This window comes from Cibotium barometz, chromosome 50, assembly GCF_041138505.1.
Source record: "Cibotium barometz isolate CiBa-2024 chromosome 50, ASM4113850v1, whole genome shotgun sequence".
Lineage (NCBI taxonomy): Eukaryota > Viridiplantae > Streptophyta > Polypodiopsida > Cyatheales > Cibotiaceae > Cibotium > Cibotium barometz.
The window spans coordinates 20,221,050-20,245,625 of NC_141095.1; the positions used below are offsets into that span (position 1 = coordinate 20,221,050).

Below are 24,576 nucleotides of genomic sequence, written 5' to 3' on the forward strand. Positions count from 1 at the left end.
CTTAAGATATAAATACTACAAAAACATTGTTATAACAAAAAAATATCTTTAAATAATGTGGGACAGCAGGGGGTGAACGTCATCAATTATACTTTTCACCACGTGTTTTTTTATTTATGACCGCTTTTGACAAGATCTATGATAAATTTATATTAGAGAAGAGATTTTCATCACAAAAACAATTGTGCTTTCCAAAAAGCAAAAAGTGCTTTTCAAAAAGCAAATGTGCTTTCTTTGCTTTTCTCTAAGAGGACGAGATCCTAATGAAGAATCTATTTTCAGATAAGAAATTTGACTTTGTTAAGTGATTGCTTTCCACAATTAAAGATTTGCATATTTTTTGGTTATTTATAGCATACCATGCCAAATTAAGCATGGTTGCTTTTCTGCATGCTAAAAATAACTAAAAAGCATGCAAATCACTAATTATGGAAAGCAATCACTGAATACAGTGAGATTTCTTATTTGATCTCATCCTCTTCGAGAAAATCATGAAAAGCACATTTACTTTTTGGAAAGATCAGTTGCTTTTGTGATGAATATATCTTCTGTAATATAAATTTATGAACTCATTAAAAATCAAAGTCTTGCCTGCTCCCCACCACACCAACCCCCCCTGCGCTCCCTCCGCCCACCCCACATCACCCCCACCGCCCTACCCCCTCCTCCCACAATCCACACTGCACCTCCTCTCCCCCTGCGCCCCCCCAAATGCTCCTTGTACCCCCCTCTGCCCCCGGCCTGCTCCCCTCTCACACGGCTCCCTCCCAGCACTACACTGCCTCCCCTCCCCTCCCCCCCACAAACTCGGCACCCCCGCATTCCCACCCTGCCTCGCCCCGCCCCCCCACTTGTCCCACCCTCTCCATTCCCCACCCCTCCCCCCCCCCCCCCCCCAACTTAACCCACCTCCCTCCCTCCCCCCCCCCAAAAAAAGCTATGCAACCCCACCGTGCCCTGCCATCCCCCCCCCCACTTGCTCCACCCCCTCCATTCCCCCCCCCTTCCGCCCACACCTCCACCCCTCCCATTTATGGCATGTACCTCCATCCCCCTGTCCCCCCCAACAAAAAAAAGCATCCCCACACCTCCTCCCCCCTCCCCCTCCCCTTTTCCCTCTGAAATGTGCCATTAACCACCCATTTCCTCCCAAATGTGCCACCAACCACCCATCTCCTCCCAAACGTGCCACCAACCACCCATCTCCTCCTTGCTCCTCCTCTAAATTTTAGGAGGTGCAGGGCAGAGTTGTATTCCAGAATACAGCCCTCCCCTTGAGCTCGAAAAAATGCAAGATTTGGAGTCACTATCTCATTTTGAGTTTCGGAAGCCGCCTCCTTCTTGTATTCCAGAATACAGCCCTCTAGAAAAAATGCAAGATTTGGAGTCACTATCTCATTTTGAGTTCCGGAAGCCGCCTCCTTCTTGTATTCCAGAATACAGCCCTAGAGCCGCCTCCTTCTTGTATTCCAGAATACAGCCCTCTAGGGCTGTATTCTGGAATACAAGAAGGAGGCGGCTTCCGGAACTCAAAATGAGATAGTGACTCCAAATCTTGCATTTTTTCGAGCTCAAGGGGAGGGCTGTATTCTGGAATACAACTCTACCCTACACCTCCTAAAATTTAGAGGAGGAGCAAGGAGGAGATGGGTGGTTGGTGGCACGTTTGGGAGGAGATGGGTGGTTGGTGGCACATTTGGGAGGAAATGGGTGGTTAATGGCACATTTTGGAGGGAAAAAGGGGGGGATGCAAGGCCGAGGGTTGGGCGAGGGGGGAGGGGCTCTATTCTGGAATACAACTCTTCCCTAGACCTTCTCAATTTAGAGGAGGAGATGGGTGGTTGGTGACACATGTGGCACTTTTGGGAGGAAAGAGATGGTTAGTAACATAATTGGGAGGGGAAAAAGGGGTGCAGGGGGGGGACTATGATCATTTAATGATTGCTTTTGATGAGACACGTGATGAACTTAGATTATAAAAGACATCTTCATCACAAAAGGAATCGCGCTTTTCAAAAAGCAAATGTGTTTTTTGTGCTTTTCTCAAAGAGGATGAGATCATAAAAGAAATCTCACTGCTTAAGTGCTTGTTTTTCACAATTAAAGATTTGTATTTTTTTTGTTATTTAAAGCATGTAAGAAAGCAACCATGCTTAATTTGGTCAAATTAAGCATTGTTGCTTTCCTTCATTCTTTAAATAACCAAAAAACATGCAAATCTTCAAATTGTGAAAAGCAAGCACTTAACAAAGTCAAATTTCTTATTTGAAAAATAGAATTGTGATCAGGATCTTGTCCTCTTTGAGAAAATTACAAAAACCACATTTAGTTTTTGGAAAGCATGGTTATTTGTGTGATGGAAATGTCTTCATTACTATAAATTCATCATAAATCTCATCAAAAGCAATCAAGAATCATAAAAAGGACATGGTGAAAAGTATAATTAATGACATTTAGTCCCCCCGCATTATTTTAAGAGATTTTTTTGTTATAATATTTTTTTTTAGTATTCAATTCAAATTTAGAGAAGTTATCTTAAGAATTTGATTTAAAGATGTGAAAATCTTTGTTTTTAAAAAATAATCATTTTTATTTATGAAATTTTGATGTAAATTGAAGTCTCCATTGATTTGGTAGTAACAAATGATGGTTTTACAACAAATTTTTAAGATTTTTTAAGGTGAAATTTATTTTGTCATGAAAGTGTAAAATTTTGAGTGGATTTTGGAACTTGAAAAATGTGTCAGAGCAATTTGAAATAAAAATATTAGCAGCATTTCTTTGGCATGTGCATCACTGAGCTATCGAAGAAGAGAGAATAATCTCTAGAATTAATTGAAGAGCTAGAGAGACTTATGTATGGAGAGACTCAAGAAGCTTATATTGGTGTAAGAAAAACAAGCAAATGACTCCAATAAGAGAACAAAATGTGGAAAGAAAATGTTAATCAGCTCACAATGGGGATTATAATTATTGTCTTAGTAGAAAATGATGAGAGTGGATATCCCTTTTGATTCACAAAGATCATCAAAATTCAAGAAGAGAATCAAAGGGTATAGTCAATTGATGTTCACTAGTTCAAAACAAGCGGAGATGATGCACTAACAAGAAAGTATACCTAGAGATAATTAAGGCAAGCCCAAAGGGAAAGAAAATAGAGGATAGTCACCATGACACATAATATCAATCAAGATGATCTTAAAATTCTTATTTATGGCTTCACTCGAAAGAAATCTAGTTACCTTCGACAACAAACCATACAAATTTTATGGGAGGAAGTGAAGGATCTTTTGAACAAGGAATGCTAGATCTTTAGATGTCACTTTTTGATAATGTATTTTATTTTCAATAAAAATGATGGTTTTATACGTCCAAATTTGCATGACTTTTTGAAGTTCAAAAAGTTAATTTTGAGTATTTAAGTATGAAATTTTAGTTTTTTTTTGTATTTTTTAAGAGGTTCATTCTAAAATTTACCTTTTTTGGGCAAAAAACTAGCATTTTTGGAGTTTTTTTGGTAGAATAAAAAATGAGGTGTAGTTTTGGCGGTTTAGGTGTACTTTCAAATGACCGACTGTTTAAGATGAATGCAATGTAAAAGAGTTCTGTTGAGTGTGCAATCTCTTTCTCTCTAGTCATGGAGTTTTTAGTGTGGTATAACCCACCTTAAGTTTTATGCTTAATCTTGTGTCTATCACCATGATCAATCCCATTTTAGGATTGTTAACATGGTATCGGAGCTTGGGTGGGCTCTTGGTCATGGTGAATATTTATGTATAGTTTTCTTGGCTATGAGTTCATTGATTAAGCATTATTTTTAATGTATTATGAGACAAAAATTTAGCACACTCATTGTCATTAGTATTGCACTTGGAAAGAGATTATGTTGGTGATTGGAGAGAGTCTTGAAGCTGCTATGGAAGCTGAAAATGGAGATTTCAACAAGTATGAAGGCTATGGAGTCTTCGGTGTCAACAACAAGAAAGTTGCCAAGGAGACAAAGGTGTCTCAAGAAGGTTGGTTTTGTGAGTTTTGCCTCATTATTTTTTTGGTTTGAGCATGAGAGATTGCTCATGTTGAGAAGGGTTGCTATGTTGGAATTTGTGAATCCTATGGTTCTTTGCACTTGGGCAAAGAGCATGTGTGGAGATGCATGCTTGACAAGATGATGGCAAGTGAGATGGTGGACTCGATGGAGTTCACATGTGTGCATCAAGAAGAGGATGCACTTGTGAATGTTGCTCAAGGAGATGAGAAAATTGGTGGAAGTTATGGGAACTTTCATATGTGTATGCACCTATGGTTTCTCAATGGGAGAAACTTGACAAAGCACCCTTGAAGTTTGTATGCAAGGAAGTAGCATACAAGTAGTGAAGCTTGATTTAAAGCTTACAATGGACATGTCAGTGACTATGGTGGAACCTTGGAAGGAGGTTCATTACTGAGGCAAAGGAGTTATAGCAAAGAGAGAGCTGCAAGTAAGGAGCCCATTGGGAGGTCATGATGACCATATTAAATAATGGGTCAGATTCAACCTCACAGGAAAGAGGTTATCAAGGTTAAATACCAGCATATGGGAAGCTATAAACAATTTGGTGGCCATGGATTTGGCCAAGCATTGATGATTTTGGATGCCTCAAAGGAAGGCAATGCAGGAAATTGCTGCAGTTTTATGACAAGATGTTGGAAGCCTTCATAAGCTCATAGTAAGGGCTCTTGTCCATTAGAGTTATGAAAAAAGAAACCAGTTGGTTTTTAAAGGTCTTAGAAAGCCTTCGAAGCTCATGGAAGATCTCGTGTTTTTATTGAAGGACATGGAATACAACCAAGAGAAAGAGAGGCGGCAAGGACACGCAAGCAAATCCTGAGTACAAGCAATAAAGAAGAAAAGAGGCGCAAAAGTATGGAGTTACAACTGCAAGGACTTCTAGTAGTAGGTGCATGGACAAGAAGCAGTGTAGTAGTATAGCCACATGCAAGGTAAGGTGCAAGACTTTTGAAGCTTCACCACCACAGATAAGTCATCTTCAAAGGCAGCCATCGTTCAATGGGTTGCACAAAAGCTCAACTACTCACCACATGCATGGCCTTCAATAGTCAGTAGCACATGCTTTGAACAGTATGTTGGTAGTTAAGCCAACCCAAAGAAAAATCAAAGAAATGCCTACAGTTTGACGTGGGTGGGTTGTAGAGAGCCCGACTAAGTCATTGATGCAGAGAGGCCCGCACAAGGGATGATGAGGGCCCCCGACTGTGAGAGATGGGCGCTGCTCAGGGGTCATACGAAACAGAGGACTATCCAGTAGCCTCTGTAGAAAATGGGATGAGTGCCTGAGGAGAGGCTGCGATGGAAGACGACCTCGTGATGCGGGTCACATGTGCAGGCTGTCTCCAAAAAGAACGTTAATGCGTCATTTGAAGCTTGCAGCAGAGAGCGTTGGCGCATTTTGGACTGTTGCCAAATTTGGTGCAAGCTTGGAATCTTGGATTTGCTTTTTTTTTTTTTGAAGAGTTATGCTAGGTTGGCAGCATGGAGTTGAAATTTTGTTTTTACCCTTAGACTTATACGGGCTGATTCACACACACACTATGGAGTATATGCTTGTTCACATATGGAACAAAGAGCATTGTCCTATTTTGTAAAAATTTAGTTCACACATGAAGTGACCCCACTGCTCGGCTTTGGCCAAAAGACCTTGTATAATTTTTATTTTTCACTCATAATTGATGATAGGTAACCGTACCTGAGCATGCATGCTCAAAACGAGCAATTTTTATTCTCACCCATTGGTATGAGGGTTGCCCTTCCTGAGCTCATCAAGAAGCTCGAAATGGTTGTTGTGACGTGTGCATGAGTGATGCACGTGCAAGGTGCATGCACATGGGTTGGTTCCCACTCAAACTTCTATATTCAAATCGTACTCAGTGGTTTCGCTGGAGCAAGTAAGCTCAAAATGGACTTCGGTGTCTAAGATGGTAGACACACACACACACGTTCGTTGGCTACCACTCCAATTTCACATTGAGGGGGAGTGTTGAGAACGTGTTGCATTTGGCAATGCTACATTGGTGTTATGGGTGATGGGTGAGTTGTGGAACACCTCAATTAAGGGGGGTTGTTGAGAGATGTAATCGCGGTATTGTGTGTATGTGGGAAAGCACCCTAGAGGTGCAAGATATTGTGGTAAGATAAGAATGCCACATGTAATATTATATGGTGTGTGTGTGTGTTGACCAAAAGAGTGGAAAAGGAGTTGCCACATGGATGATGATGTGTAAAGTGGGATAAGGCTAGAAGGCCTATACCATTGCATGGTTCATTTTGTGAATGCAAAAGTGTTGTGTTGAGTGTGCAATCTCTCTCTCTCTGTAGTCATGGAGTTTTTAGTGTGGTACAATCCACCTTAAGTTTTATGCTTGATCTTGTGTTTATTGCCATGATCAATCCCATTTTAGGATTATTAACAAAACATGTATTGCTACATTTAAGGAATATTCAATAACAAAAGATTAGATTTTGTTTACTAAATCCAAGATTTTGTCTTCATCTTATGAGTTCTTTGTAGCATCCAATCGCACCTTTTGTAGCGTCTTCCTTGAAAAGATGCAGGGGGGAAGAGAGCTTGAGCTCTTGCAAGCACACACACACACTCACAAAACCCTAATAGAGAACACACAAGGTGAGAGGCTGAAAATCTTCTTCTTCTCTATTCAACACTCAACACTCCATATACAAGATAAGAGTACTCACAATATGAAAGGTACTCAACCAATACATACACGGGTTCTCTATAGTGTGAACCTGACTAAATGAGCTGGCGCTATAACTATGCCAGTCTCTAGCATGGCTGTCACACAGCCTGTCATCCCACTGGCCGCATATCACCCAAGATCTCACCAACCATGCCAGTGGTGTAAGTGTGGGGCCTATCCCCCAGGCGGGTCATCAGTTGGCCACCGCCTCACTAGACGAGCTCGATATCTCAACACTCCCCCTCGAGCTCAACTCCATCTCATGTACACCAAGCGAAGCCCTGAATCTGCGGAGCTTCTCTGTACCCAATGCTTTGGTGAAGATGTCAGCTACCTGATCCTCTGTGCTGACATAAACAAGGTCAAGGTCTCCTGCCAAGACCTTCTCTCTGATGAAGTGGTAGTGAACCTCTATGTGTTTCGTACGAGCATGAAAGACTGGGTTCTTGGCCAACTGTATACTGCTAATGTTGTCACAGAAAATGACTTGTCTATCCACTGATAGACCCAAATCTGCAAGTAGCTTTCTCAACCAAGCTACCTCACATGCTGCCATAGCAGCTCCTCTGTACTCGGCCTCTGTACTGGATAGAGCAACCGTAGGCTGCTTCTTGCTGCTCCAAGTCATAGCAGCACTCCCCAAAGAAAACATGAATCCATTGGTAGATCTTCTATCTGAGATACTACCAGCCCAATCAGCATCTGTGTACCCATGTACACATATCTCTGTCCCAGTCTCATAGAATAGTCCACAATGCAAAGTAGACCTCACATACCTCAGTATGCGTCTCACTGCATCCAAATGCGGTTTCCGTGGAACCTGCATAAACTGACTCACCAACCCAACAGCATAGCTCAAATCTGGTCTGGTGATCGTCATGTAGATCAAACTTCCTACTATGCTCCGGTACATAGTAGGATCCTCCAAGATCTCTCCTGAATCTGCACTCAACTTGCCATTCTGATCCAATGGCACAGAAATAGGCTTACAGCTTGTCATACCATACTTGGACAACATGTCCAAGCCATACTGTCTCTGCAGTAATCCAATACCATGTGGTGACCTAATCACCTCAATGCCCAAGAAATATCTGAGCTCCCCCAGATCCTTCATCTCGAACTTCTGTCTAAGCAAGATCTTTACATCAAAGATATCTGCATCATGGTCTCCCGTAATGATCAAGTCATCTACATAGATGACAACAAGCACAACCCTTCTATCACCATGTCTCACATATAGCCAGAAATCTGCATTGGCTACATGAAAGCCAATAGTGACAAGATATTCAGAAATCTTGTCAGACCATGCTCTTGGTGCTTGCTTTAAGCCATACAAGGCTTTCTTCAACCTGCAAACATGCTCGGGGTGACCCACATCCTCATAGCCAGGTGGCTGCAACATATACACCTCTTCTTGCAAATCCCCATGCAAGAATGCATTCTTTACATCCATCTGATGTAAAGACCATTACTTTGACGCAGCCACTGCTATCACAACTCTCACCGTTGCCATCTTGGCAACTGGACTGAAAGTTTCCTCATAATCAATCCCATATGTCTGCGCATATCCTTTGGCTACCAATCTAGCCTTGTACCTGTTTATGCTTCCATCACTGTTATGTTTAACTTTGTACACCCACTTGCATCCAATGGCTTTCTTGCCTTCAGGCAATTGCACTAAATCCCAAGTTTCATTTCCATATAGTGCATCCATCTCGTCATCCATAGCTTTCTCCCAACACACATTTCCAACAGCCTCATCAATGCATGTGGGCTCAACAACCTGCACAACCTTTGCCATATATGCATAGTGATGTGCCACATAACCATCATAAGTAAACCTCTGCACAGGGTTCTTCACTCTACCAGATCTTCGCAGCTTTTCATTCATGGCTTCCATAGCCTTCTTTACACCAGGTGTTCTCATAGCTGGGATCCCAAGCTCCTCATCAAGGCTCATATCTGAGCCACTAGACTCTCCATCAACATGAGAATGCCCTGCAGAAATGTCAGGCATACCAAGGGGCTCAACCACTTTCTCTTTTCCTTTACGTGATATAGTAATCACATTTGCAGGACTGGTATTATGACGCAGCCTGCCACTCCATGGTCTATCAACAGACCCACTAGATGAGGACTCTCCTGGTCCACTCAAAGATTGTGATTGCTGACCTGCATTCTGTGCAACCACACTTAAATCAGCCCCAACAGCTTCTTTTTCAGCAGCATACCAGCTGCTCATCTCATCAAAGACAACATCCCTGCTTACCCTCAACTCACGTGTAGCAGGGTTATAACACCTGTATCCCTTTTGCTCAAGGGAGTATCCAATAAACACACATTTTTCAGCTTTTGGATCCAGCTTAGTTCGTAGCTCATCTGGCACATGCACATATGCAATGCATCCAAAGACTTTCAGATGAGACAAATCTGGTTTTCTGCCAGTAAACCTCTCCTCTGGAGTTACATCATGTATGGCTGCAGTTGGAGTCCTGTTCATGATGTATACTGCTGTAGAAACAGCCTCAACCCAATAGCAATGTGGCATATTCTTCTCTTCCATCAATGCTCGCGCAATCTCAGCAATGTGCCTGTTTTTCCGCTCAGCAACTCCATTTTGCTGCGGAGTGTATCTGCATGTAAACTGTCTCCGAATACCATTCTTCTTCAAAAATTCAAAGAACTCATTGGAGAAGTACTCTCCCCCTCCATCTGACCTTAGGCACTTTACATATTTCCATGTTTGCTTTTCAACCAAAACTCTGAAATTCTGAAAGTGAGTGAACACCTCACTCTTCTCCTTCATGAAATATACCCACACTTTCCTTGTGTGGTCATCAATGAAAGTCACATAGTACCTGCAGCCTCCCATAGATATGGTCTTCGTAGGACCCCATACATCTGAATGCACAACATCTAGTGCATTTCTGCTCACATATCTATTACGTGGAAACACATGTTTTGTTTGCTTCCCAAATTGGCATGCTTCACATATTTTCTGCATACCTTCCACTTTAAATTTTGGCAGCCCTGTCACAATTCCTTTTGTCTGCATAGACTTCAATCTCTGCACATTTACATGTCCAATCCTTTTATGCCAAATGTCTGTGTCTGCAACAATTCCTGAACCATTTGCAAACATCGCAGCACTCATTTCAGGCATGTCTACATTTAATGTAAACATTCTGTCCACTCTGTTGCCTTTTGCAACCAACCTGCACTTGTCTTTGAAGTCTTCAACATAACAACCATCAGGGTTAACCCGAACCTGCAAACCCTGCTCAATCATCTGGCCAACTGAAACCAGATTCTTTGTTATGTTCGGTACATGAAGTACATCTGCAAGGTACTTCACTTTGCCATCCTGCATAGACAATGGCACATCTCCAACGTGGGCAATTGGATGAGCAGTGTCATCCCCTGTTTCCACAAAACCTGGTCTTTCCGGGTTTTTCATCTCCTTGAACCACTCCCCATGACTCATCATGTGGTTCGAAGCGCCTGAATCCACATACCATACATTATCTTTTTGTGCTGCATCAACATTTTCAGACATGGCATTCACGACATGCTGCATAACAAACAACCTTTCATTATCCTCATTATTTCTGCTTGAGGATGCATAGTTGTTTTGCTGCACTTTCCCATTTTGCATGTCAGCTTGCTTCTTATAACATTCTGCCTGCACATGTCCAGGCTTACCACAATAATAGCATTCACGTGCATCATTATATTGCCTTTGCCAATTTCCACGGCCTCTTTGACTCCCCCTGCCTCTGAATTTGCCTCTTCCACCTGTGTGTTGTTGTTGTTGTTGTTGATTCTGGGACTGTTGTTGTTGCTGCTGTTGCTGGCCATAATTCTGATTACCTGTTCGGCCACCTCCTTGACCGCGTCCACGGCCTCCTCTACCTCGTCCTCTTCCTGAACTCGTGTAGAAGGCATGTTGCTCTGAACTGTTTTTGCTTTGTGAAGACTGTTGGTCTTCACCCAAGCTCCTCTCTTCGATAATCAGCATAGACACCAAATCTGTAAAGTTGGGAATGTTTTCCCGAGTCTGAATGGACGTCTTGAACGCCTTGTATTGTGGCCCGAGACCACGTAGACAGACTTCCACCTTGTCATCATCATCTACTGACACACCAATAGATGCAAGGGATTCCACAATACCCTTTATCTTCAACGCATAGTCATTCACCGACATGCTCTTTTTCTCCACAGTATGAAGTTCATTCTTCCACTGTATCTTACGTGCCTTGGTATTTGAATGTGCCCAATCATGGTGTCCTGTATACTAATGGAGAGCCAATACATAATCTTCCTGGCTCCTTGGTTCCAGTCTTTAAATTCTTTCACATCTGCAGCAGTCGGATTTATATCCGGTATCTCCGGTGCCTCTTCATGCTCACCTTCTATGTAGTCCCAATAACCTTTTCCCATCTCAGGAAATTCGTCAACCTGAACCTCCAAGCATGGAAGTTATTCTTATCAAGCTTCTCAGCCACAATCTGAGTTATCCCATCATTTGACATCTTGTCAAACACACAATTTTACCAAAAACTGCACTCTGGTTTTTCCTGCACAAATGCTGTATTTTCTGCAGCGGTACTGTAGTACTCTCAAATGTCACAACCAGTGACTTCAATGTGCATACATACACCCAATGGCAACTGTAGACCTCTTTGCAGCACCCACAGTGTCTGCACAGTCAATCTGTCTTCCTGCAGTTCTTAAAACAGAGTTCTGCAGAGAATCGATGACTTACCCGCAGTGCTCGAAATCGCCTGCTTTCTGAAAAACGGAGGTCCAGACGCGCCCGAAACTCATTTTTGGCCCGAAAATATCAGTCCGTAGGACTATCTAGTTGCCCAATAGCTTTACTCCCGCGAAGAAAGCTCCTTAATCAGAGATCGTTGCCGGTGCTCCCGTAGAGCTCCCGACAAGGGTGTAGTCACCAACACAAATAGGAAAGAGTAGTTGAAGCTCTTACCCTCGTACCGCTTCCTGTGGTTCTCTTGCTTGCAGCTCAGCCCTTAGCACGAACCAGGCTCTGATACCATGAAAAGATGCAGGGGGGAAGAGAGCTTGAGCTCTTGCAAGCACACACACACACTCACAAAACCCTAATAGAGAACACACAAGGTGAGAGGCTGAAAATCTTCTTCTTCTCTACTCAACACTCAACACTCCATATACAAGATAAGAGTACTCACAATATGAAAGGTACTCAACCAATACATACACGGGTTCTCTATAGTGTGAACCCGACTAAATGAGCTGGCGCTATAACTATGCCAATCTCTAGCATGGCTGTCACACAGCCTGTCATCCCACTGGCCGCATATCACCCAAGATCTCACCAACCATGCCAGTGGTGTAAGTGTGGGGCCTATCCCCCAGGCGGGTCATCAGTGGCCACCGCCTCACTAGACGAGCTCGATATCTCAACATTCCTTTGCAATTGCTAAAATTAATAATTCTTTTTTTTAAACTTTTCATTGACACGATGTCGTATTAATCCTTCTCTCGCATGTAGGTCAATGTGAGAAAAAGATGCCTACTTTACCTACTGAAAGCATTGGAGCTAGTACACCTCCTTATTGTATTGGATGTGATGTTCCGACAATGATCCACTCCCCTCAAAGATGCAAACTTCATTATGGCATGGATAATAGATTTAATGATAGCCTTAGAATTCATTATGAATTGGACAATTAGCTTTCATGATAACCTTTGAAACCACATTTGATATTGCTTTTGCCCTTTACTCGGCTACAGCTTGAAGTGGCTATTGTTGGTTGCTTCTTACTGAGCCGTGATATACATGAATCACCAAGACGAAAGCAAAGTCACTAGTGGACATTATGGTGTCATAACATCCAGCCTAGTTGAAATTATTGAAGGCATGCAACTATGACCCCCCCTCCCCGAGATAAAACAATCCGAGGTGCTGAGTACTTGCAAGTCTCAAGAACATTTCAAATATGTTTCATACCTTTACACATTTTGTACCTGTGTGTGTGTGTGTGTGTGTGTGTGTGTGTGTGTGTGTGTGTGTGTGTGTGTGAAGGGGGTGTGGAGGGGGAGGGGGATGGGTGTGGGTGTGGGTGTGGATGTGGGTGGGTTGAGAGTTGTTTAATGTGCCCAAAAAAAGAGAGATTTTTCTATTGAAGACTTGGAGTAAGAGGGTGTTCCCATGTATACACACTAACTCATAAGAGTAGGACTATATGAGGGTTTTTTAGAAGGAACACATACACACATAAAGGGCGAACACAAGGCGGACTACGAAACCCAACAAACCCCCCTTCAAAGTCAGCGACATGTTATGTGGGTAGCCTTCATATTCATGATGATTTGGGCCTACAACTGTACACGTGATACAAAAGATCACAGTGTACTAACACCTAAAACTCTCATCTCAAGCATGATAGGAGCTTGACCACACATGAAATCCCTCAGCTCCCAGAACTAGCCCCCCCCCCCCTTTCTCTATACAGAGAGTAGTTTGACATCATAGTCACACACACACACAAGCTAACAAAGAAATACACATTTTGGGTGGACTACCCGAGCAAAGGACTCATTATTAACCTGAATAGAAAAACATAGATGAAGGAAAAATTACAAGGTATACTCGTCCTCATCATCGAGGTCAAGTTACCAAATAGATTCTCAGGCTTATCCCATACCTCTTTTGTTGTGTTCAAATCCAAATGATGGATAAGATTATCTGCAAGACCAAGGCTGATGCGACCAAGTGCCTTGTCATTATTCTCATTCCAGGACTTTACAATAGGTGACGATGGTGTGCCTTCGGGTTTTTCTTCATTTCCTTTGACAATCCCCCAGACCCCATCTTGTATGAGAAGAAGTCTTATCTTTGTCTGCCAAGTAGGAAAATTTGTTCCAAAGAACTTTTGCAAAGAAATAAACTTTTCCAAAGCTTTGGAAGAATTCATGAGTGCTTAATCGATAGGATGGACTGTACTACTCTAGGTCTGCAAGTGATGGAAAGATAGGTGCATATCTGGTATGTGTTCTTCAAGATGACGTGCAGACTTCTTAAGCCTTCTAAACAAATCATGTAAGTGCATGCTTCACCTACTACAACCTGATTCCAACAGCCGACTCCGACAACAGCTAGTTCAAACACCTAACTCTAAGAGCTGATTCTGACAACTACTTCCACGTTCGAATTCCATCAGCTGATTCCGCATTCGAATCCCATCAACTGATTCCGCATTCGGATTTTGAGAAAGTAAACCTGGCGAAGAAAGTAAACCTGGCCAAGAAAGTAAACCCGACCAAGAAAGTTGGCAAAGTTAGTGAGATCTGATGGATAGCAAGTACAAGTGGACTAGGTGGACCTAGTAGACTGTTGAACTGGATAACAATGCACACACAATAGTCAAGCAACGATGATGAGACCAACAAGTGTATGCGCAACAAGTGACTATGTACAGAGGTGGCTCAATGCGCTGATGAAGCTGCAAGTGAATGGCACAAAATGGCACGCATAGGTAAACATGCACAAGGTGCAGGGCTAAGACAACTATTGCACGTGATGGGCGAAGCTCACATCCGATTTCAATGAGGAGCAAAAGGGTAGGTAAACATGCTTACACCATTAGTAGATGAGCTACAACTGAACATGCGTACACCATCAATACAAGCAACATGTGAGAAATCCTAGGGTGGGAACCTAGCTCTGATACCATGTTGAAGACTTGGAGTTCACATGGTGTGCAAAAGTCAAAGACTGTGCAGAGTATGATAACGACTCAAAGTGAGTGTATGTGAGTAAAAGCGCAAGAATGACTATTACGAGTACTTTGATTGATTTGAAATGAAAGTACAACGGCTTTTTTATAAGCTTGCCTACACCTATCTTCGACTAAATTAAAGACCTAAATCACAAGAAAATATCTACGTAAAAGGTGCTGACATCATTGCTCAACTAAAGGCTTAAGAGAGTGTTTCAACGTATACACACTTACTCATAAGAGTAGGACTATCGAGGGTTATTTAAGAGAAACACATAACACACATAAAGGGTGGACACAAGGTGGACTACAAACCCCAACAATTGTGTACATGGTTGTTTAGATTTGATTTTTGTTGTGCATGTTCTTTGGATATTGAGGTATCTCCCCACTTTTTTGGATATCAACGGTGACACTGATTTGTATATTTGGATTTTGTTTTTTTGTTGTGTATCATCTCTTTTGATATCAACTATCTAACACTGTCCACATATCTCTTTATAGAGAGAGAGAGAGAGAGAGAGACTCTGCATTTTTCAAAACGAAATATTACAAAATAGATACCCAAAGAAACAGATCAGTAAGCATTGTTTTGACAAGTAGTCATTTTAGAAGTTGCAAACAATAATGCCACGGCAACATGTGAGGCAACAACTAGTTCAATCTTTATACACAAATCGAACAGTTATAAAACCTACCACATTGTTCCTAGACCAAATCGTTTCAAAACTTAGGAAAAGGTTAAAAGAAGGCATTTGACTGCATCATAACTGCAAGTTCAAAGGACATTTATGTATATACCAAATGAAGAGTTTTCCTACTCTAAACCACTTGAGTTAAATTGTCTTATGATGTTCAGACTTCTTGATCTGTGCTTTTCCTGGACTGCTGGAGTCCCCAGCACTCTGCATGGGCAGCTCAGGAAAATCTATGCTTTTCCTGGACTAGTCGACTCGATCTGCTCTCTTACTCATCGGTTCAACGGAGATTTCTCCAATGAAGATACAAACTTCTGAAGATGTTGCATGTATTCTGGAAAGAGCTCCAAGTTGCTATGCCCCCCTCCTTTCACCCAAAGTGGTTCATACTTCTCCTTGCACAGGTCCCAAAGCTGCTTTCCATGTGACCAATCCACCACCTCATCAGAGGTGCCCTGCACACATATACATGAAGCAAGCATGCTTACCAAAAGGGAGCTCAGAGGCTTATGCACTAGATTCTAGCAGATTATGCATTGCACTTACATGCATTACCAGCACGGGACACGAAACTCTTCCAATTTTGTCAATGTTCTGCAATATTTTAAGAACTAGCCCTTATTAAACTTAACAAATCATGATGGCAAAAGCCAGATTTAGTATTACTCTATCAAAAACACAAGGCATTCGATCCCATCCTCACCTTATATATGTCGAACGAATGGTTATCTTTGATGGGACACATAACTCGAAGTCCTGACAAAATAGGACTATGCAGGATCACAGCTCTCAACTGCATTAGGCGTGTTGCCAACTCTAACGTTGGTCCGCTCCCGACAGACTGCCCATATAAAATTATGTCCTTTTGTTTTGCACCATAATCACACTCAAGGCACTCGTATGCACCTTCTATATCTGCATAAGTGTTGTATTCTGTTGGCTATTTGATCCACACAAACCATACAGTATAAGTAAGACTTTTTATAGCATAGAATGAGAGAATCAGAAAATGCTCCAAAAACCCAAAGAGAATACTAGAAGAATGTACATACCTTCCCAGTTGACTGCCCATAACCAGCATAATCATACCTGTAAAAACAATCAAAAGCACTTTAGGGCCTTCAAGCTTCACAAATCGTGATATACCTACTTGTGTTTTGTTTCCAAGGAAAACCCTAATCTGGGGTCTTATGTCAGCAAAGTGACCTCCAACAAGGCATCTGTTTTTGACCTGTTCTAATCATGTGCCTACTGCACAAACCAGGGTCATCAGATCAGATCTTGTTTATTTTTACAAGACTATGTTATGCTATAACTTGTCTTGCAGGTTCACACTCATTAAAGCTGGGTAGACAATATTATTAAAGGGGCTGGACATGTTTTAATGTGGCAAGCAAGGACAAAGGAAAGCGCCCCATTTGTTGCATGTATGGATCTGTGGTGTGGGTGTGGACCCCACACTCATTATCGGAAAGATGGCCGACCAGCCACTTGTCACCTGGTAGATGCAAGGCCCACCACCCCACCAAGCCCACGTTTCTCTTTCCTAGTGAAACTCGCAGTGCCCGGGGGACTAGGGCCTTTGACACACTTGTTGATACCATCAACGCATATTAAAACATTTAAACAGCCACAGCCTTAACACATATCCATCATCACTTTGCATAAAACATAAAAGCTAGACAAAACATCCACAAATGCTGAAAGTGGAGCTTGCACATGGTGACATGTGATACCGCATTGTAACACGCGGCAGCTCTGGGAGTCTTCTTTCAGCCCTAAACACCATCTAGAACATGCTGAAGCAAAAAAGTAGACAAAAGGGAGAGTAGAGAAAGAGAGATGCTGGAAAATTCAGTATATTCATATGGTACAAAAAAGAGAGATTTTTCTGTTGAAGACTTGGAGTAAGAGGGTGTTCCCATGTATACACACTTACTCATACGAGTAGGACTATATGAGGGTTTTTTTAGAAGGAACACACACACATAAAGGGCGAACACATCACTATGAAACCCAACAAATCCCCCTTCAAAGTCAACGACGTGTTATGTGGGTAGCCTTCATATTCATGATGATTTGGGCCTACGACTGTATACGTGATACAAAAGATCACAGTGTACCAACACCTGAAACTCTCATCTCAAGCATGATAGGAGCTTGACCACACATGAAATCCCTCAGCTCCCAGAACTAGCCCCTCCCCCTCCCCCCTTTCTCTATACAGAGAGTAGTTTGACATCATAGTGAAAACAAACACAAGCTAACAAAGAAATACACATTTTGGGTGGACTACCCGAGCAAAGGACTCATTATTAACCTGAATAGAAAAACATAGATGAAGGAAAAATTACAAGGTATACTCATCCTCATCATCGAGGTCAAGTTACCAAATAGATTCTCAGGCTTATCCCATACCTCTTTTGTTGTGTCCAAATCCAAATCTGGATAAGATTATCTGCAAGACCAAGGCTGATGCGACCAAGTGCCTTGTCATTATTCTCATTCCAGGACTTTACAATAGGTGACGATGGTGTGCCTTCGGGTTTTTCTTCATTTCCTTTGACAATCCCCCAGACCCCATCTTGCATGAGAAGAAGTCTTATCTTTGTCTGCCAAGTAGGAAAATTTGTTCCAAAGAACTTTTGCAAAGAAATAAACTTTTCCAAGCTTTGGAACAATCCATGAGTGCTTAATGGATAGGATGGACTGTACTACTCTAGGTCTGTAAAAGTGATGGAAAGATAGCTGCATATCTGGTATGTGTTCTTCAAGATGACCTACAGACTTCTTCAAGCCTTCTAAACAAATCATGTAAGTGCATGCTTCACCTACTACAAGCTGATTCCAACAGCCGACTCCGACAACAGCTAATTCAAACACCTAACTCTAAGAGCTGATTCCGCAACTACTTCCACGTTCGAATCCCATCAGTTGATTCCGCATTCGAATCCCATCAACTGATTTCGCATTCGGATTTTGAGAAAGTAAACCTGGCGAAGAAAGTAAACCTGGCCAAGAAAGTAAACCCGACCAAGAAAGTTGGCAAAGTTAGTGAGATCTGATGGATAGAAGTACAAGTGGGCTAGGTGGACCTAGTAGACTGTTGAACCGGATAACAATGCACACACAATAGTCAAGCAACGATGATGAGACCAACAGGTGTATGCACAAGTGACCATGTACAGAGGTGGCTCAATGCGCTGATGAAGCTGCAAGTGAATGGCACAAAATGGCACGCATAGGTAAACATGCACAAGGTGCAAGGCTAAGACAACTATTGCACGTGATGGGCGAAGCTCACATGCGATTTCAATGAGGAGCAAAAGGGTAGGTAAACATGCTTACACCATTAGTAGATGAGCTACAACTGAATGTGCTTACACCATCAATACAAGCAACATGTGATAGAAATCCTAGGATGGGAACCTAGCTCTGATACCATGTTGAAGACTTGGAGTTCACATGGTGTGCAAAAGTCAGAGACTCTGCAGAGTATGATAACGACTCAAAGTAAGTGTATGTGAGTAAAAGCGCAAGACGAGTACTTTGATCGATTTGAAATGAAAGTACAACGGCCTTTTATAAGCTCGCCTACACCTATCTTTGACTAAATTAAAGGCCTAAATCACAAGAAAACATCTACGTAAAAGGTGCTAACATCATTGCTCAACTAAAGGCTTAAGAGAGTGTTTCAACGTATACACACTTACTCATAAGAGTAGGACTATCGAGGGTTATTTAAGAAAAACACGTAACACACATAAAGGGTGGACACAAGGTGGACTACAAACCCCAACAATTGTGTGCATGGTTGTTTAGATTTGATTTTTGTTGTGCATGTTCTTTGGATATTGAGGTATCTCACCACTTTTTTGGATATCAACGGTGACACTGATTTGTATATTTGGATTTTGTTTTTTTGTTGTGTATCATCTCTTTTGATATCAACTATCTAACACTGTCCACATATTTCTTTATAGAGAGAGAGAGAGAGAGAGAGAGAGACTGCATTTTTCAAAACGAAATATTACAAAATAGATACCCAAAGAAACAGATCAGTAAGCATTGTCTTGACAAGTAGTCATTTTAGAAGTTGCAAACAATAATGCCACAGCCACATGTGAGACAACAACTAGTTCAATCTTTATACACAAATCGAACAGTTATAAAACCTACCACATTGTTCCTAGACCAAATCGTTTCAAAACTTAGGAAAAGGTTAAAAGAAGGCATTTGACTGCATCATAACTGCAGGTTCAAAGGACATTTATGTATATACCAAATGAAGAGTTTTCCTACTCTAAACCACTTAAGTTAAATTGTCTTATGATGTTCAGACTTCTTGATCTGTGCTTTTCCTGGACTGCTAAGCTCAGGAAAATCTATGCTTTTCCTGGACTAGTCGACTCGATCTGCTCTCTTACTCATCGGTTCAACGGAGATTTCTCCAATGAAGATACAAACTTCTGAAGATGTTGCATGTATTCTGGAAAGAGCTCCAAGTTGCTATGGCCCCCTCCTTTCACCCAAAGTGGTTCATACTTCTCCTTGCACAGGTCCCAAATCTGCTTTCCATGTGAGCAATCCACCACCTCATCAGAGGTGCCCTGCACACATATACATGAAGCAAGCATGCTTACCAAAAGGGAGCTCAGGGCCTTATGCACTAGATTCTAGCAGATTATGCATTGCACTTACATGCATTACCAGCACGGGACACGAAACTCTTCCAATTTTGTCAATGTTCTGCAATATTTTAAGAACTAGCCCTTATTAAACTTAACAAATCATGATGGCAAAAGCCAGATTTAGTATTACTCTATCAAAAACACAAGGCATTCGATCCCATCCTCACCTTATATATGTCGAACGAATGGTTATGTTTGATGGGAGACACAACTCGAAGTCCTGACAAAATAGGACTATGCAGGATCACAGCTCTCAACTGCATTAGGCGTGTTGCCAACTCTAACGTTGGTCCGCTCCCGACAGACTGCCCATATAAAATTATGTCCTTTTGTTTTGCACCATAATCACACTCAAGGCACTCGTATGCACCTTCTATATCTGCATAAGTGTTGTATTCTGTTGGCTATTTGATCCACACAAACCATACAGTATAAGTAAGACTTTTTATAGCATAGAATGAGAGAATCAGAAAATGCTCCAAAAACCCAAAGAGAATACTAGAAGAATGTACATACCTTCCCAGTTGACTGCCCATAACCAGCATAATCATACCTGTAAAAACAATCAAAAGCACTTTAGGACCTTCAAGCTTCACAAATCGTGATATACCTACTTGTGTTTTGTTTCCAAGGAAAACCCTAATCTGGGGTCTTATGTCAGCAAAGTGACCTCCAACAAGGCATCTGTTTTTGACCTGTTCTAATCATGTGCCTACTGCACAAACCAGGGTCATCAGATCAGATCTTGTTTATTTTTACAAGACTATGTTATGCTATAACTTGTCTTGCAGGTTCACACTCATTAAAGCTGGGTAGACAATATTATTAAAGGGGCTGGACATGTTTTAATGTGGCAAGCAAGGACAAAGGAAAGCGCCCCATTTGTTGCATGTATGGATCTGTGGTGTGGGTGTGGACCCCACACTCATTATCGGAAAGATGGCCGACCAGCCACTTGTCACCTGGTAGATGCAAGGCCCACCACCCCACCAAGCCCACGTTTCTCTTTCCTAGTGAAACTCGCAGTGCCCGGGGGACTAGGGCCTTTGACACACTTGTTGATACCATCAACGCATATTAAAACATTTAAACAGCCACAGCCTTAACACATATCCATCATCACTTTGCATAAAACATAAAAGCTAGACAAAACATCCACAAATGCTGAAAGTGGAGCTTGCACATGGTGACATGTGATACCGCATTGTAACACGCGGCAGCTCTGGGAGTCTTCTTTCAGCCCTAAACACCATCTAGAACATGCTGAAGCAAAAAAGTAGACAAAAGGGAGAGTAGAGAAAGAGAGATGCTGGAAAATTCAGTATATTCATATGGTACAAAAAGGTACCTAATCTACAGCCATAGGCTGCCTTGCATGAAAGGTGGAATACACCAAAATAAATCCTACATAATGTTCATCTAAATATTATTATAAACGTTGTATTCAAAAGACGATTTTTTTTTTGTCTCTCATATTCTCTGAAAACCCGGCCCGGTCTCCAAAACCACTCTAACTCTGAATAAAATCTATGCATCTGTTCCATCCAGACCCCAATCCGTTCCTGCCCTCACTCTGAACACTCTCTTGGTCTTCATTCCTGAGAAATGAGTCTGGCACTCTCACATCACCCCTTGGAGGATAATCCTCCCTTGGGACCGTTGCCCGAGAACCTACCTGGCTCACAGGACTGCCGTCCCCTCTGGCTTTGTGGAACACCACCAACAAACCTCCTGGGAGATCTTCCCGATCCTGTGTTCCTTGCCTTGGGCTTCGTATCCGTGTACTTTCTGTACCTTGGACTTGTACACCGTCATATGCGACTGAATCAGTGTTCAGCTTTGCTGAGACTGATGCTCTGATACCAATGTAACACGCGGAAGCTCTGGGAGTCTTCTTTCAACCCTAAACACCACTTAGAACATGCTGATGCAAAAACGCAGACAGAAGGGAGAGTAGAGAGAGAGAGAGAGTTGGAAATTCAGTATATTCATATGGTACAAAAAGGTACCCAGTTCTACAGCCATAGGCTGCCTTCATGAAAAAGGTGGAAACACCCCAAAATAGTCCTAATGCTGGACCCACTCCCTAGTGGAGTGAATGAATACAACAATGAGCAAACATGCCTATTTATAGGCTGAAAAATCACTGATGGCCTGGCCAACTCCTGGTCAGCCAGCTTCAAGTCCAAAAAGACATGTGGTATGCAGCCGACAGGTTCATTATTCTATTCTTATGTTGGCCGACAGCAACACCACCTCTTCCATCAGATATCCTCCTACCAAAACAGCATAACATGCTCCTAAATTCTGGTTCTAACTGATCTTTTTCTGGCTGCCCCTTCTGGACTAGCTTCTCGACATGTCCATGGGCAAACTTGCACATGACATCCCCCTCTACTAAACTTGATGACAGGATTCCAACCTGTTCTTGGATGACTGTCATCATCCCATTCTGTTCCCTGAAACCCCTGTCAATCATGACCGTTGCCCGAGAACCTATCTGGCTCACAGGACTGCCATCCCCTCTGGCTTTTGTGGAACACCACCAACAAACCTCTTGGGAGCTCTTCCCAATCCTCTGTTCCTTGCCTTGGGCTTCGTATCCGTGTACTTTCCTGTACCTTGGACCTGTACACCATCATATGGAACTGAATCAGTGTTTAGCTTTGCTGAGCCTGATGCTCTGATACCAATGTAACACGTGGAAGCTCTCAGAGTCTTCTTTCAGCCTTAAACACCATCTAGAACATGTTGATGCAAAAACGCTGACAGAAGGGAGAGTATATTCATATGGTACAAAAAGGTACCTAATCTACAGCCATAGGCTGCCTTGCATGAAAGGTGGAATACACCAAAATAAATCCTAGTCTAAGGACACAACTCAAAGGAGTTGAATGAGTCCAACAATGAGCATCCATGCCTTTATATAGGCTCTTGAACAAATAGAAGAGCCGGCCAACTGCCGGTCGGCCAACCGACTGACACTTCTTCCCATAAATGTGATGCGCCTGCAGCCGCCTCTAATCTGGTCTAGCCAACAGCCTTTTCTTGCAGCCGACAGTACCCTCTTGTAGCCGCCTAGTCATCCTAGTCCCCTTCTCCTAGTCCTCACTAGCCAAAACAGTACTTGATGCTCCAACTTCTGGTTCTTATCATTCTTTTCTGGCTGCCCCTTCTGGACTAGCTGAGGAACATGTCCATGGGCATACTTGCACATGACACGCATAGAGGCCAGAATGGGCCGACCCTCCCCTTGGAGTATTTTATTACCCAAGGAGAATAATATCATGTACAAGCTTTGAGGGCCTTACTCTCCCCACGGGAGATGCCGACCATCGTTGGACGAAACACCCAGGCTATCATCAAAAGAAGCCCCTAAATACCATGAACGTGTGTGAACCACCTCTTTCCATGAGGGTACTAATCTCCCCCATCACCACAGGTCTTCAAGATGCCATATGTGAAAAACTCAGTTGAATCAAATAATATACCATATACATCACCATGAACTTGTTGGGCAGCACCATAGGCAACCAAAACAAGTCAAGGCAGCACCAATAGAACTGGTACAGCAGCTACAAAATCTGAAACAATAGGTACACCTCCACTCAGTCGGTACCACATGTACAATGGCTGGTACAGCAGGTGCAGTAGCTGGTACAACAGGTACAGTGTTTGGTACAGCAAGTAAGGCTGGTACAATAGGTACAATGGCTGGTACGACAAGTACAACAAGTACAAGGATTGGTACAACAAGTATGGTTGCTAGAAATCATAATAAAATGATTAAATACCCTTGCCTTCAGTATTTCATCGTGATGGAAGCCTCCAAAACAGTCCCCAACAGCCTGTATTCTTCATGGGCAGCCTTCAAGAGAGAGAGAAAGAGAGTAGCCATCATTAGGGCAACGTGTAATGGTGGTAGAGGCTAGTGTGCAACAAGAAAGCCTCCTTCAAATGAAGAGAGGGGCTCCAATTTATAGATTTGGGCCTCCCATGAGCTAAAATGGCAAGAGAAGGCTATAATGACAAGTGTGAGGCCACTTGTCTCACTTTGATCCACTTTCTTACCACATGTCCCAATCTAAGAGATGGGTTCTCCCATAATCTTTCTCTCTAAAAATATCCCAATTGATAGCCCATTTGTCATAGGTACGTTGACAACTCTTGGTATTTGCTCAATTCCATACGTAATGACGCGAATAGAATTTCCATTAGAGTTGGGCCAAAAAATAGCAACTCTCCTAAATTTTAGGAGTGTGATCCTTTGTATTCTAGGATAATTTCCATCGGAGTTGGGCCAAAAAATAGCAACTCTCCTAAATTTTAGGAGTGTGATCCTTTGTATTCTAGGATAATTCCCCATTCCCAAAGCTTGTTCTTTCCGAATATTTGAACGTGCTAGAGTCCACCAGACCCCTTTCATATTGGGAAATGTCTAAGCTAGTGACATCTTCCCGGCCTTTTTAAACAATTGACTGCAACTGTGATAGCGCTCTCGCGGAAAAGCAAGGTTGTTCTCATCCAAAAGGATGAGCTCGGATCTAGTCCTACTAGAGTCCTCAAATGAAGGCCATCCAGCCATAAACAACGACTATATACCAGTTAACTCCCAGGTGGACATCTATCACACTCTACAAAGAAAGAGCTAGGCTCGAGTCACATGTC

At 42.4% G+C, this 24,576-nt stretch overlaps 2 protein-coding genes across 4 annotated transcripts in view; both read right to left on the reverse strand.

Moving 5' to 3' along the window:
• Positions 1–15,105: 15,105 nt before the first annotated feature.
• LOC147609912 (uncharacterized) lies at positions 15,106–16,680 on the reverse strand. Of its 2 annotated transcripts, XM_086786980.1 has the most exons (4): positions 16,270–16,674; positions 15,921–16,157; positions 15,764–15,811; positions 15,106–15,672 (listed from the first exon to the last, which is right to left on the reverse strand). In XM_086786980.1, the coding sequence occupies exons 2-4, from the start codon at positions 16,014–16,016 to the stop codon at positions 15,490–15,492; spliced, it is 327 nt and encodes a 108-aa protein (XP_086643106.1). In that variant the 5' UTR covers positions 16,017–16,157; positions 16,270–16,674; the 3' UTR covers positions 15,106–15,489. The 2 variants fall into 2 exon arrangements, with proteins under 2 accessions (XP_086643106.1, XP_086643107.1); XM_086786981.1 differs by lacking the exon at positions 15,764–15,811 and having other exon boundaries at positions 16,270–16,680.
• Positions 16,681–19,284: 2,604 nt separating this feature from the next.
• The window catches only part of LOC147609913 (uncharacterized), a 63,028-nt gene continuing 57,736 nt past the window's right edge, over positions 19,285–24,576 (reverse strand). Inside the window, exons 2-5 of one of the 2 annotated variants that reach the window (XM_086786983.1) lie at positions 20,425–20,461; positions 20,076–20,312; positions 19,919–19,966; positions 19,285–19,827 (exon numbers count right to left, since the gene is read on the reverse strand). In XM_086786983.1, coding sequence (XP_086643109.1) covers positions 19,645–19,827; positions 19,919–19,966; positions 20,076–20,312; positions 20,425–20,461 — 505 coding nt within the window. In that variant the 3' untranslated portion in view covers positions 19,285–19,644. The remainder of the gene's footprint in view (positions 19,828–19,918; positions 19,967–20,075; positions 20,313–20,424; positions 20,462–24,576) is intronic. The other variant, XM_086786984.1, reaches the window with a different exon arrangement.